At 45.0% G+C, this 14,506-nt stretch overlaps 1 protein-coding gene across 4 annotated transcripts in view; it reads right to left on the bottom strand.

Annotated features, from left to right (window-relative positions):
* SYN3 (synapsin III) overlaps positions 1-14,506 on the bottom strand; it is a 235,902-nt gene that overhangs the window by 6,118 nt on the left and 215,278 nt on the right. For all 4 annotated transcript variants that reach the window (XM_080590591.1, XM_080590589.1, XM_080590590.1 and 1 more), the window contains 4 exons: positions 12,656-12,758; positions 6,831-6,965; positions 2,036-2,120; positions 907-1,204 (listed from right to left, as the gene is read on the bottom strand). In XM_080590591.1, coding sequence (XP_080446717.1) covers positions 907-1,204; positions 2,036-2,120; positions 6,831-6,965; positions 12,656-12,758 — 621 coding nt within the window. The remainder of the gene's footprint in view (positions 1-906; positions 1,205-2,035; positions 2,121-6,830; positions 6,966-12,655; positions 12,759-14,506) is intronic.

The raw sequence follows: 14,506 nt of genomic DNA, 5'->3' as shown, positions 1-14,506 counted from the left end.
CCAGAATCTGAATTAACGTTCATGAAATACGTATTGTGTGGAGATGGCATCCTTAGTGCCAACATTTTGATCTGTAAGTCCATTGCTCTTAGTTTGCCTTGCTAATTGTTGACATTATCACTGAAAGCACATTCCGGAACGTCACTCCTCTGCTCTGTCTAGAAGCTGTCTTACCATTTCTAGTTTATATTTTGCTCAGGCCTGTTCTTGCCAATTTGCCCTTGTGTCAGCTTTGTCAACATCAAACATTTTATCGCCAAGCTTCTCTGCCATGGTGCCAGCCAGATACACTCCACCAACAGTGGCTACTAAATATGCACAACAATTCAGTGGTGTGTTCTGTTCCAGCAGAGCGCTTAAACATATAGTCACCATCTAGACTTGTGTGTGAGTAGTGCCACTTTCATTCCCCCCACCCCCTTTGTTAGCAATTGCAAAAAATTGCCCAGTAAAGAACCTTGTGTGGCTCCTGCATCCAAAGAGTAGTGAAGGAATTACTCTTGTCAAGCTTTCTGGTCAATAATGTGCTGCTTACAGTCTGTAAGGATAAGGATTATATACCCTGCTGAGAAGGAAGTAGCTGCATTGACACAACTGGGGTAGAGCACATATTTAACAATGAGCACATAAACAAGAGGAAGAATGTGAAATCTTCGAGATGTAACCTACAATTTGTTCTTCCTGACAACAGTTCAATGGTGGCCTGAGTTGTGCCCAGGCTCTTTTACCTCTGAAGTCACTCACACCTGTCCAGGCCTTTGTCCCTGGGGACTGCTGCCTGACAACAGGCGATAAGTTCTTCAAGCCAGCTTAGGATACTTTTTTTGATAGACTTATTCTACTATCTACAGATAATAGTGATATACAGATAATAGTGATAATACAGACCATTAACTGAGCACCTACTTCAGATGCGGGTGTGGGTTGGCTTGCTGCTTGGACGTTTCAGTGGGGCTTGGCTGGCTAGGAGCCCGGCCTTGAGCTGGGGGTCTGGGCTGCTGTGGTGGGAACACGCCTGCCTTGGAAGCCTGGACTGGAGAGGACCCAGTTGCTGATCGGACTTGCTGTGGAGATCCAGGTGACCTTTGCTGCTGAGGTGAAGTGGACAGGGGACTCTGGGGCTGCTGTCCTTGAGGAGAGAGCCGTTGCTGTGGAGGTGCGTTTGTCCGTGGAGGCTGAGACGCCTGAGGCTGGCGTGGCCCACCTGAAAGGGACATGTGCATATAAGCATGAGGAAGGTCACGTTGTGGAAAACAAGCAAGTATCTATATGGAGGAGTGGGTTTTGCTAAAGGGAGAGACTATTCAGACTACTTTTATGCAAAAAGATAAGGGAAATCCTCTTTTATAAGTCTAACACTGGTCTCATGCCCATGTCTCTGGAGTTTTTTTGGTCCATTTCTCTGCCTCTTCAAAGAAGCCCTGCCGCTCCCCCCAAAGGAAGTCATTTCAATGTGCTGTACTTTTCCATGTAACTAATACTTCTTATTTTTGTCAAGTGCTTCCTGCATTTAGAAAGAAGAGTCACTGGAATACCAGCTCTAAAGGAAATAAAAGCTGAATCTGCAGGTTTGGGTCAACAGTCCCTTCATGAGAAAAGCAATTTGATGTAAAAAAACTGTGCGCCCTACTACTATCTGAGCATCTGTTCCAGCATTATCAGCAGGTGGCTTTAGCAATATTGGTAGCAGACCCTCAAATCTTGCTATCCCTTCTTAATAGTTGTTGCTGTTACAGCTCTGTGCAAACACAAATACACTCTGTGCCCCAAATCCTGCTCCAGTGCCATTTCAAGTGGCCTTTCTTTGCTGAGCCAAGTCCTAATAGAGTTATCAGCTGGATCTGTATTGAATTTTCAGCCCACTTTCGGAGCTGATATGGAATTTTACAGTAGCTGCTTTAAAAGTACACTGAATTTGCTTCCTGCTTATCAGTGAATTGGGACTATGACCGAAACCTTTATCCTGAGAGTGTTTATTTAGAAGGCAAACTGATGTCTCACAGTCCATGCTGTCATGGGTCCCAAACAACTGTACCTTGTGGAGGAGGCCGCGGCTGAGACAGTTGTGCGAGCTGAGGTCCAGGCTGAGTTTTCACTGACTGAGGCTGAACTTGTGGAGGCTAGAGGGAAGAAAAAGCCATTCCTGTTAATACAGAGTCCCCAAAGAGAAGCCCAGAGGTAATATAGGAGCAGTGGAGTCCTGAAGTGTTCCTTAAATACACACACACAGCATCTGGCTGGTAATTTTCAAGGGACTGAAATTGAGAGCTAAGTAATAAGGAGCATATAAATTGTTTGTTCACAGGGAATAACGGTGAAGTTACAGTTCATAATGTTTTTTAGGTAATCAGGGATTGCCAAATTTATCAGGCCCAAGGGATCTCTTAGTCCCATCTCCCATTTTGGACAGTTGCCAGCACCAGATGTTCCAAAGGAAGGAGGGATGAACCATGGAAATGTCTATGGAGTAATCATCTTTTTACCCTGAGGGGTCTCATCTTGATTGCTCGTAAGTAAGGACCAGCTCAAACCCTGGAACATAAAGTTTATGATCTGCTCCACAAAATCTTTGCAACAGTTCCATGTATTTTTTTTTTATATTGTCACTCAGACCATTTCAATCTTACAACCCTCCCCACTTCTTAACTCCATTACTTTGAGTTTGAGAATAGTTCTCACAACCTACCTTTGCTAGGCCATTCATTATTTTGCAGAGTTTTACTGCCCTCACTCCCATTCATGTCCTCTCTAAAACCAACAGGTTGAATCCCTTTGGTCCCTCCACGGGAATGTTTCCAGGCTCCTAATCATTTTCATCACCCACTTCTCTTTCCTGGCCTTGTGATCCTTTCTGCAGCTGCCCAAAGCAGGTCTGCTTATGTTATTCCAGATGAAGCAGTATCTTGGTTTCTCTGTATACATCACCAACTCATTCCTTGTGCATCCAAATTCCCTGCTTCTCCCTTGTCAACACAACCATAGGCTGAGCAATGGTTTTCGTTAGTCTGTTTGCAACAATGTCTTTCTTAAGAGGAACGGTTAGCAGGACTTACAAGGTATATATACAGTTTATGTTCTCCCTCTCTCTACCCCAGTTTAGCTTACTTTTCAGTCTTCAGTACAGTTTGCTGTTGTGGTGACTTAACATACATAGCTCTCTCAGAAGTTCTTCGCTGACATCCCTGGTCCTGACTAACCCAAATAAGTTGGTGCCATCTGCACTTTCTTCTCTCTCACTGTTTACTCTTTCTGACAGATATTTTAATAAGCAGATTAAGCAAAACAGAATTGTTGCACAGAGGGCTTGTCCAAGGTTAACAAAAGTCTGAGTAAGCCTATTGCACAAAATTGTTTATGAAAGAGCAAGGGAAGTTGGAGACAGATAGACTGGTATGTGCTGGATTATTTATATGGAGAACACAATGATAAAGGGGTTGTTGAAGCTCCTGGAAGGTCAGGAGAACGAGCTAAATGATTCTGGAAATGGGAAGAAATGTTTCATAGCTGGAAGCACTGAAATGAGTTTCAACTGACTAACATAAATGCGATGATGTTGTCAGCCAATCTTGTACACGATGTATCTCTGACAAGCTAAATGGATGGGGAGGAAAACCTAGGAATTTTCCATTCCATAGCTTCTAGTCCTACATAGCTTGGGACATTAAAATGTTGCCTTGGTGTTGCAGGAAATACACTGGAAATAACATAAAACATCCTGATTAGATCAGCCAAAGAAAGGGAATAAGATCTCATATTGACCTCTGTTGCCTCTGCCCACAGCCAACCCAGGGCTTCTCAAAGATGAAGGCAATGCAATTTTGAGGTGGAGAGTTGCAGGAGTGATGGCCACCCAATGTCCTTGACTGTTTGCAAGATTTAACATCTGTCATATCTGTGTCTTCATCTGAGGCATCTGCTTCACAATGAAACTTTGCCTTCTAGACCCTCTCTGCTTGCTTTTTTGATAGCTCTTGTCTGCTACCTTCCCTGAGGCTTTGTGACAGTCTAGCAACATTATTTTGGCTGATTGCCTGCTGTCTACCACTTTATGAACAAACTCTTAAAGAGCTGATGGACAAAGAATTGAAAGGAAGATTAATGGGACATTTTTCTTTGAAAAAAAATTGTGGTGGATGCTCTTAAGCCATGGCTCTGTTGGTTTATTAGTCTTCTGTATTATTCTTTAAATTAATTGTTGAGATCATTTGTAAGGTCCACGACTCCTTACGTACATTTTTCTACGTTAGTCTTATAGCCATTTTAAACACAAATTTTGTATTTGTTATACACCAATCCTCTGGAGCAATAACTGTTTCTAATGAAATTGCACTTTTTTTCTTGGCAGCTGAGTCACTTCCTAAATTCACGTCATTGGATGTAGCCAGCTGGGTCTGGGGGCTTAATAATTTTTAAAAATATCAGATATCACCAATTTAATCACTGCTTTTGCTCTCTGCCCTGCATGCCTGACTGGGAAAATCTATGTATGATTTAAGAAGTTCTCCATTTTCAGCAATTAAATTCACTGGAGTCCCAACACTGTCTCTGTTGTCTTCCCTTTCTCCCTTAATATTGGATGATCCATAGAGCTCACCAGTGCTTTGGTGAGGTTCTGTCTTCTGCTGAACTCAGAGAATTTGTTTCACTCTTCCCTCTATCTGATCTTTAAAATAAAATTTTATCCTTTTTAAGTTTCCTTTTATTACTTGTGTGTTTGTATGCATAAACGATTTGTGTGCATAAACGTCTTTTAAAATGTCAGATTTCCAAATTTGGAAGATTTTTTTCTGTTTGTCTTGAATGTCTTCTTTCACTTTGCGACTTAACCCTAGAAGTTTATTTCTTGCATTTCTCGTTTAGGAGCAGATCAGAAATGTATATATGCATTCAGAAAAACAGTGTTCTCTTAAATAGCATCCATAAAGCTCGACTTCTAATACTAGGGAGCTTCTGAATAATTTTCTCATCTTACTAAAAGCACATTTCCTAACTGTTTGTGCCATATCATGACTTTTTGATACCATCCCAAAGAAAGCAAACCTAGTACTACTTGTTCCCTTTCTGAAGTTGTACCTGGGTGTTTCAGAAGGCTAGGTCAAGCTGTTGTTTCCTATTACACTTGGATTTCACGGTTCCCAGAAGCAGTCACCTAAAAAGATGCAAAACTCTCTTTGACTTACTGTCCCACTGTGTTACTTGACTTACTTGATAGCTGTATCTCATTTTATTATGACTTGTTGCTTCTTCCATTTCTGTCAAGGCTGTGCAATCAATTTCTTAATTTCTCAGTTTTTCTTATCCAGAAACTTACAGAGATAGCCACAATAATATGCATAGTTATTCTATGCATACCTGTAGGATAGCCAAAGACTCATATTTCTATGTATTCAATACTGCTGCCTTCATATTCAGAATTGTTATTTTTCTTGTTTCTGTGGAAGTCTTCATCTGTAGTTCTATAACTATGTGTTATAGCATTACAGTAGCAATTGTAGCTTGTGCAGTTTCTCCAATGTTTGCTGTACCAAGGTCTTTCTCTATCGTAAAACACTCTAGTTAACACAGTTGTGGGTTTAATTTTCTTGATTTTGAATACAGATATTTGTGTCCTTGTTGAGAAACCTTTTCTCATTTAAATCTTCTGTTTGACATCTTATGCTTCCAAGACCATTTGTTTTGTTCTCCTTTGACTCTGTTTTAGTTCTGTTGCAATCCATTCCGGTCCTGTATGTCTTTGTTACAGATATAGACAACATATGCATCTGTCCATGTTCTTCTCAGTTTCTGCAGGCTTCCCCTTTGCTCTTAGTTTATACACTCTTTATCTTGGTTATTTCAGAGGTCAGTTGTTGATTTCACTTTGGCCAGAGTAAATCCTATCCATTCTGTATGCCTTTCACTGTCCCAAAGCATTTTTAGCGTCTATTAAAGGTTCCCCTCACTCTATCTAAAGTTTGCTTTGGATTTACTCTGAAGGCACTGCATGCTGGGGACCTGGTTTAGCAGGGAGTAGGCTGTCATAAAACAGAGGCAGAGAGCTACAGAGTCCTTCCTCTCACTTTATCTCTTGAGTGGAAATGGAAACTTTTCCAGTGTGTTGCAGTCAGTATTATCACTCAGCCTGATTACTCTTCTGTCCTTTCTTTTGTACAGATTTCTGTTGTCCTCAACCTTTCCTGCTTGGCTCCCTGCTAGACGCTGAAAGAGGTAATAGCACATACAGTCTGGGAATGAATGTGCCATGAGGAGTGCGAAGGGGTCAGCTTAAATGGAAAAATGACAGGTTGTTATAGGAATTCAGCAGTAGTCAGGCCTCCTACTGATAAAGTGGGTAAAGGGCATCTCCAAAGAAGCAAGGCTGCATTGAGAAATGAAACAAGTCTTGGTGGAAATTCCCACTCTCCTCTTTGGGAAGCACAGATTTTCACCAGAGATGCAAAAACTGGAATGAAACCTATCCTGAGGACTGGTGTTAGATGGAGGTGAAGCTGGGATTTACAAGCACCTCTAGAAATGCTGTCTGCAATATGAATCTAAAATAGGATTTGATTTAGCAAGGCAGAATGCCTAGGTGTGTGGCCCACACTACCCATGCAATATCACAGTTACATGGAAGGAGAGGGCAGGAGACCGAGCCGTTTCTTAGGGCACCCACTGCAAAGGTCTGCAAGAGACTTCTCTGGAAGAGCAGGAGTCAATCTATCTAATACACTCTGGTATGGGACTGTTCATCTCCATGAGATGTCTGACTGCCTGCCATTTACAGGGAGAAGAGAGAGAAGAAGAGTTCAGGAAAACAGCTTGGCCAAAAGGTCTATATTCTGTCATACCCAAGGCCTCAGTGGTGATGGGGTAGATCCAGCAGTGGTGACAAGCTGAGTCATTTTGGAAACAACCAGATCGGCTATAAGCTGTCTGTCCTCTTCCACATGCTCCCCAATCAGGGGCATCGAGCTGTCCATCACCTGCCACAAGAAAGAAAAACAGCAGTTAATAAAGAGGTTTCCTGGTGGCAGATGCTTGTTTCAACTCACCTTTCATGCTAACCTGCTTTGTGTCCCCACATCCTTGTCAACACATCTAGTCCGAAGTCCCCTCCATGCTGAAACATGCTAGGGTGGGATTTCACTTAGGTTTTTTTTTGGAAACAGCATGTGCTTCCTCCACTCCCCATCTTCCATTTACAACTTGGAAGCCAACCCAAGGCTTCTGGTGGCTGAAGGTTTTCTAAATCAAGCAAACACAAACTTGGTTCTTCCTGAGGAGATGCCTCTCGTGGATGAGGTCTCTCTGGCATTGTGCTACAGCGTTTTGGGATGACACTGCAGCAGAAAGGGACACAGGCAGACACAGGAGAATGGAAACAAAATGTACTGAAGTCTGAGGGGATGAAGGCAACAGGGACTGGAGGAAAGCAGGAAACATTTGGGATTAATCAACACAGAGCACTGCACCCTGAGAGGGGAAATAAACACCACAGATGCATAATGAATAGGATGTCACCAAAACAACAGCACCCAATGCAGAAAAGTAAACTTATTCTCTGCTTGTCTTCCTGATATTACTCTAATATGACTGTTTTCCAACACGTACCACAACTGCTGGAGAAAGTTGGGAAGCAAGACTGTGGAGATGGGGGACAGAGAGCTGTCAAAGGGTCTTTGAGGTAAGAAATGTTCTGGCAACAACAATAATAAGGAAAGCATAGCAGATCCTCAGCTGCGTAGCAGCTCTAAACGTCTTTTTCAGCAGTTCATCATAAATCAAGTGCTTCACAAACAACAGAATCCCACAGGAAGAACTGTGCTGTGATGGAGTTAAGATTCAGCTGGAGTAAATATAATTGTACCAAAATAACAGGGTTGGAAGACTTTATTTTATTTTGCTTTGATTTTTAAACCAAACATTAAAAACCCTGGAAATGCAGAGTTAAAGATTGCATTGCTCAAGAAAGGCACTGACTCACGCTCAGATAACAAATTGGAAGTGCGCTCCGCCCTGGCAAGGCTGTGAGAGTCTATTTGAGTGAAATGGAAAGTTTCATGCATTTTGTTTAGAGGTAGAGGAAATCAGTGAGGTGAGTTCACCGAGTTTGTATTCTAGTCTGTTCTTGTAGAATAACTATTCGTTTGGGTTCATTTCTATAGGTGTCTCACACAAACACTGGAGAAGCCACCTAGAAGTTTTAACTGGGAATTCACGTGAAGAGTGAGTTGGCACCTACATCCATGGCTACTTGGCCTAGGGTGTGAATGAAGGAGGTTAGAAAAACAGATGGAAGTGCTCAGCTAAATGCACCAAGTGGCTTTTCATTCCTCTGTCCACTCTCTGTAAAAAAATTAGGAGATAGGGAAAGATGTTCTGCAGAGGTGTCAGCGATAAGCCAGGGTGGTGGGGAACGGCCAGTTCCCCTCCGCGTCTCATACACAGGGACTCCTGGGGGCCCTCTGGCAGCTTCCTTCACAGGTCGCCCTCCCTTAACCCCCCCCTTAAAAGCATTCCCACTTCATCTGGCAATTCCAGTTCGTGTGTGAGGTAAGAGGTCTTGGCTCCCTGCAATGCACCGTGCGAGGGACGTGTCCGGCCACTAGATGATGCCGTTACCCTGCTGACAGGCCCAGCCTCGCTCGGCGGCTCCGTGACCCTCCCTGGGATACAGCTCAGTTCAAAACACCCAAATCAGATTAAAAACCCTCGTTTCCCCACCTTAAGAACTGCTTTTCCCTATTTCTGTGGCAGCAGTAGCTGGAGCAGAAGGGGAAGGGGTTGCCCAGGGAGGCGGTGGAGTCACCGTCCCTGGGGGTGTTCAAGGAAAGGTTGGACGTGGTGCTTGGGGACATGGTTTAGTGGGTGACATTGGTGGTAGGGTGAGGGTTGGACCAGATGATCTTGGAGGTCTTTTCCAACCCTAATGATTCTGTGAAGATGATGCTGTTTAATAAAACAGAGGCACCAGGGGGAACAAACCCTGGAGCAGATCTTGCCGGAGGCAGTGAAGACACACCAGGGATCAGTACTTCTGTGAAGGGCCTGGCAGGGGTGTGAGCTGTGGGAGACCACCAGTATGGGACTGAGCAACCACACGCGTAAGGGAAGGCCTTTGAAAATGTCGGTGATTTCACTGGGCAAAATGACACAGCTGGTTGCCACTGAAGCGGAAAGGAGCACGAGATGTCACCTTGCATGTCCTCTGGGAAAGGCGAATTGCTCTGCACCTGGGCAGCCACGAATGCTAGCGCTGGAAGGAATACAGGAATCACAGATAGATTGCACTCATCCCTTCCCGAGGAGATCACAGACCAGCCATGTGAGACAAGAGGACGTTGGCACATGTGGTCCCGGCCTTTGTAGCAGCCCAAGGTCAGTAGCTGCTCCTGAGGCAGCTGCTGTCGCCTGATAAGGTGTATGGGGTGGGAGCGGAAAGCAGCAGGGCAAAGAAGAGACTCTGGAAAACCCCCTGCGCCGATCTGACGCTGAGGCCTGAAGGCTGGGCTTGTTATTCCATGCTCTGGTGCGCAGGAGTGTTAGGTGATTTTTTAGGGAAGGAAGGAAGGACACAGATGATTCGACATATCCGAAGGACTGATAAGGCAGTGGTGAGGGGATGGGCAGGGCTCCTCGCGGGGCAGCAGGGAGTGTGTCTAGTAACACAGCTTGACCACATAGCAGGTAGGGCTTAGTTGATCCAGGAGGAAGAATAAATCAAAAGGATTATTTTACTTGCTCCCCACCTGCTCCATATTTATCAGTACAGAAGAGGTGTGGCAAAGGGCTACATTATGAAAAAAGGGCCAAGGGAGAGATTATTAAACCATACACACTGCTGAGCTCTTTTGAGAATCTGGCTGCTAACAGCGGTACCTAACTTGTGCTATTTTGAGGACCTGGCCTTCTGAATATTCATGCTGAATATTCTTTTAAAGTGGCAAAGTTCTTTAAAGCAGAGGAAAAAGAAGAACCAGCATTTGCCGTCAAATTCACAGCTGTTTTAATAGTACGAAATCAGTAGATTTTAGCTTTGAATACGAGCCATGAACATGGTGCGTAAGTGTGCTAGTGCTTTGAGGGGCAGAAAGGTAGTAGGTCCTGTTATCTGCTATGGGAAAAGAAAAGAAGGTGAAGTTCACATGGCAGCAAACACCATAAGTGAAAGATTATTCTTGTCCTGTGCTGATAACTCATCTTTTTAAATCTGATTTTGTTTGCAACAAACCACTGTGCTAAATTGGAGTTCATAGAACTGCCCATCACTACTTCTGCAATTCTCTCCTAGAGAACTGCTTTGCACTGTGAAAATTAATTACTGCCTGCAATTGCATTGTGCAGATTCCTTATTTGTTCAGTCCATTTAGGTGTGCTTTCTTGTAAAATGTCACAGCATACTGTTCCTTCTCACCAAGAAAAATACAACTGTCGCACAGTCAAAAACTTTTTTTCCTCCAGTATCAAAAGAAAAAAGCAAAGTAAAGGATCAGTTTCAGACCAAGAAAAGTACCCCAGGAAGTAGGCTGGAGACACTTAATTAATTGTCAACATCTCTCTCCGATCTGCATAAAGTAGAAAAGGTGCCTGTTTGGCTTTGTTTTGCTCTTTGTATTGCATTACTCTATTCCTTTCCTGTCAGTGTCCGTCAGCCTGGCATCTGAATGCCTGCTCGATGTTGGTACACCAGACCTACTCAATTAGGTTCTACACTGGCATAATTCAGCATGATCCATCTGAGGCTGATGTGTTTCTTCTGATTTGTATCACATTAGATCCGTTGTTTTTTACCTTGGAGAGAGGGGGTTATTAGTGTGCATTTCCCTCTGCGTGCAGCCTGGTGAGGGCTGTTAGCGTATGGCCGTGCTTTTCATGCAGTCACTCAGACAGGGGCAGATGTGAAAAACCAGAGGTATATCCTGACAGAGGCATATAATCCTTAAGCAGAGAATTACCCATGTGTGCACGTACATAAGCTTATGTGCAAGAATAGATGCAGGGATATGAAAACCACATCTCACATCTGACCATGTATGGACACAGTCCAAACATCCTTACTCTAGCAAGACTGCTTTCTCGCTCTTCCTTTCTCAGCTACATGTGCACAGAGACATAAAAGCACATAGCAGGGAGGCAGCCTGCTCTAGGGGATGCTCCTCTAGGTGCCGATGAATTGCGTACAGGAGCAGACCCATCAGCCGTGGCCCCATCACTGCAGAAAAGACAGAGGCTTGCCAGTGTTTTGTTGCTGGCAACGTGCTTGGATTGCATGGCCTTTGACAGGTCACCGCTCCCCGGGGAGCAGATACATAATGCTGGAATGTGCAGTCACTGGAGGGCTCATGTGGTTCTCATCAGCATCCCAACCCTCAGCGGGTGGGACTTCACTCCCACACATAGCTTTCCAGTGTGTCAGCACCCCTGCATGAAGCCGTAGGCTGGCTCTGCTCGTCTTCCTTGGCTGGCCTGTGTTGGTGGAGTTTACAGCAGGTCAGATGCTGTGCCTCCTTGAATCACATAGTGACAGAGACACTTGCTTACTTGCCAGATTTTCTCTCCCCCAGAGTGTCTCTTAAGTTTCCCCTTTGATTTTCTGGCCAGCTTTTCCTTCTCTGCCCTGCTTGGGTGACCTGAGTGTGCTATCCACCACGTTCCTACTTTTTCCTCCTGGCCTGGTGAGGAACGTGCTGAACCTTAGCTCTCAGAGCCACAGGTTGTCTCATTAGTGGGGCTCTGAGCACAAAAGTCTGTAGCCCACACTGCCTGGAGTAGATCTGTACTGGTCTGTCCTGCTGGTCTATTTTAGTGAATGTTGTCCAGGCAAAAGATTTTAGCAAATTCACCTTTAAAAAAAAAATTAAAATTAAATTGTTCCTGCTGTTTATGGGCTTTCTTGCTTCACTCTTGCCATTTATTCTACTCTCTTAACTAAGGTGCGGCTAGGAGTTTTGTTACTGGGGTTCCCTTTAAAGTGATTGGAGAAAGACATGTTAATTTAGAAACTGAGACTTTCAGTGCACTGAATCACCTGCTGGACATGACTATTTTTTTGTCTGAATGGGTAATGGGGAGACATTAGTATGACTAATATGCTAACATCATGTGGCACCTGAATTCAGGTTGGGCTGAATCTGGTCTTGTTTGTTCATGATTCTGCCAATCTCTACTCGCAGCTATGAGAGGTGTGCTGCCTTTGCAGGTGCTCAGCCTAGGCAGAATGGTACTGGGGCACTGGTGCAATGAGACATGCCAAACTTTGGATGCTGCCAGCAACACTTGCAGGCTGCTATGTGCTCGCTAAGAAGGCAGAATCGTATCTGTCCCATGCTGGTAAATTGCCACACTGTGGGGTCTCATCAGCTGGAAAGCTGGGGTGGCCAAGCAGTGTGTGGCTCTCCCATTTCTTTTCACAGTCCACACTGAGAAATGAGGGCACTATAACTCTGACGCCCTGCTGTATGTCTGTCAGTTTACCTGCGACTCTGAATAAGGCCCTTGCATGTCAGTGGGCCACAGCTTGGAGGAAACAGACGGACATTCAGGAGCAGTGACTGCTGGAGCATGCACACAGGAGTAAGAGAGCACATTGGTGTATATGAACTTTGAGGGAACGTGTGTGCATGCAGACACACTTCCCGAAGGAGACTTGCCTTCAGGTTCCCCGTGCTCTCACCTCAATGATATAGTCTTTTCCATCTTTGCTGTGGACAGCTTTGACAGCACAAATATCGAGACCACCAAACATTTCCGCACAGGCATCCGCCCAGAGTCTGTACCTGCAGAAACCAGAGGCATGGCCTAGGATTAAGTTTCTTGGGTATTACACCAACACAGTCACCCATCCTGCTGCTCAGAGGAGCACAAAGAGATTCTGAAGGCATACTTTGTATACTTTACATACTTTGCCCCTATCTCTTGCACAGGAGATGGACCAAAAAACACCCACAAAAAACACCAAAAGAGAGAATCTTGCCTGAAGTTTCTCTTTAGTGCAGATCGTTTCAATCCTGCCCTCAAAGCCACCTTAAAATGTTTCTTTCCCTCCTTGGTATTTACATCAGATCTCCAGTCGGTTGTCATTTAGCCAAGCTATAAATATTTAGCTCATTTAATCTCCCAGAAGAGTTGGCCCCTTAGCGTTTGTATTGGCTTTGCCTGAAAGCCCTCCATTATGCAGACAGCTTTTCTCCTGATAAGATGTCCAGGATATTGGGGCTGCAATAAGATGGGAAAGCGAGTGCAGAATTTAGCAGGGTGTAGCCACCCCCTCCCTGATCTGTGACCTAGCGGCTCCTGCTTTTTACAATTCACTCTTTCAGTGCCATCCTTTTACAGCCTCCTCCCTCTGATCCCTTGCTCCTAGCCAGGCGGTCCCATCACAGGGACCAGGCACCGCTGGTCAGCGGGAGAGATACAGGCTGCCACCCCTTTTTTCTGTCCCTGAACGGGACCATCAGCTGGTATGAGCAGGGGCCAGGTCTGACAGGTGCCCCCTTAGCTGTACTGGTGTCAGAGGAGGAGAGAGAATGACAAGGGGCCTGTTATGAGGGGGCCGCATCCCCCCGCCGTGGAAATGAGGAGGGAACGAGGCGGCCTGGTTTTATTTCCTGTGCAGCTGCTCTGCAGTCCCGACCATTTCAATAATAATAATCTCAGAGCAGCAGATCTGTAAGCAGGACTGTGACAAGATGCGGGGAGGGAGGGAAGGCCACAGTCTTTTGAAAACGCTGACATTTTGCAGACCCTGCAGGGACTGGGAAAAGAGCTGTTCTGGCCAAAGAACAAGTTTACATCCTTGAAGCCAGCCAGAGTCCCCATAGCTTGACAATATAATGATCAACTTGTGCGAACACAATGTTTGCAGGAAAATGGCTCCTAATGAGGAGACCAAGCACGTTCACACCAGCCCTTGTGAGAAAGGGGGAGCCTGAGGAGGACTGACTAGCACAAGGAGGAGGAGAACTGCAGACCCTGTGAACCAGGCAGGAAGCCCTGCAAGCTGCCCTCACGCACTGCTGTGCTCCCACACCCAGCACCATCACAGATCTTCCTAAGGGACATCTCTAGGTATCTGGGTTTGACAGCCAGCCTCGGGGAATTGCTGCCCATGCTGGAGCCCCTGTTAGCTACCTGGCCCTAGGTGAGCACTGGGAGGCACCAGGGCTGCTCGGGTGGAATAGCAGTGCTATGGGACAGAGGAGCATATTTATGCGTGTGCATCCGGGATAGCATTTGCAGTTTTACTGTCATTTTGCGTAGTATTATTTGGATGTCAGTCCTCTGGGCTACTGTTCAGTATAGTAGGTACTACTACAAAACTACAATAGGCACTACTACAAAACTACAGTTTGCTTCTACTCAGCAAAACTCCTGCCTTGTTGCATGCACTGATGACTCACAGATTTCAACGGTTTTTGCTGCATTTGTGGCTAGATAGGGCTAGTACAGTGAATTGGGGAACGACCTCTATAAACTGAACCTTCAAAATTCAGCTCGGTAGGTTAGCAGGAGTCTGGGCTTTAAT

This window comes from Anser brachyrhynchus (genome assembly GCF_964034855.1).
Source record: "Anser brachyrhynchus genome assembly, chromosome: 1".
In the NCBI taxonomy this organism is placed as follows: domain Eukaryota; kingdom Metazoa; phylum Chordata; class Aves; order Anseriformes; family Anatidae; genus Anser; species Anser brachyrhynchus.
The sequence above is the reverse complement of the archived record's forward strand: the minus strand, read 5'-3'. Positions and strand labels throughout refer to the sequence as shown.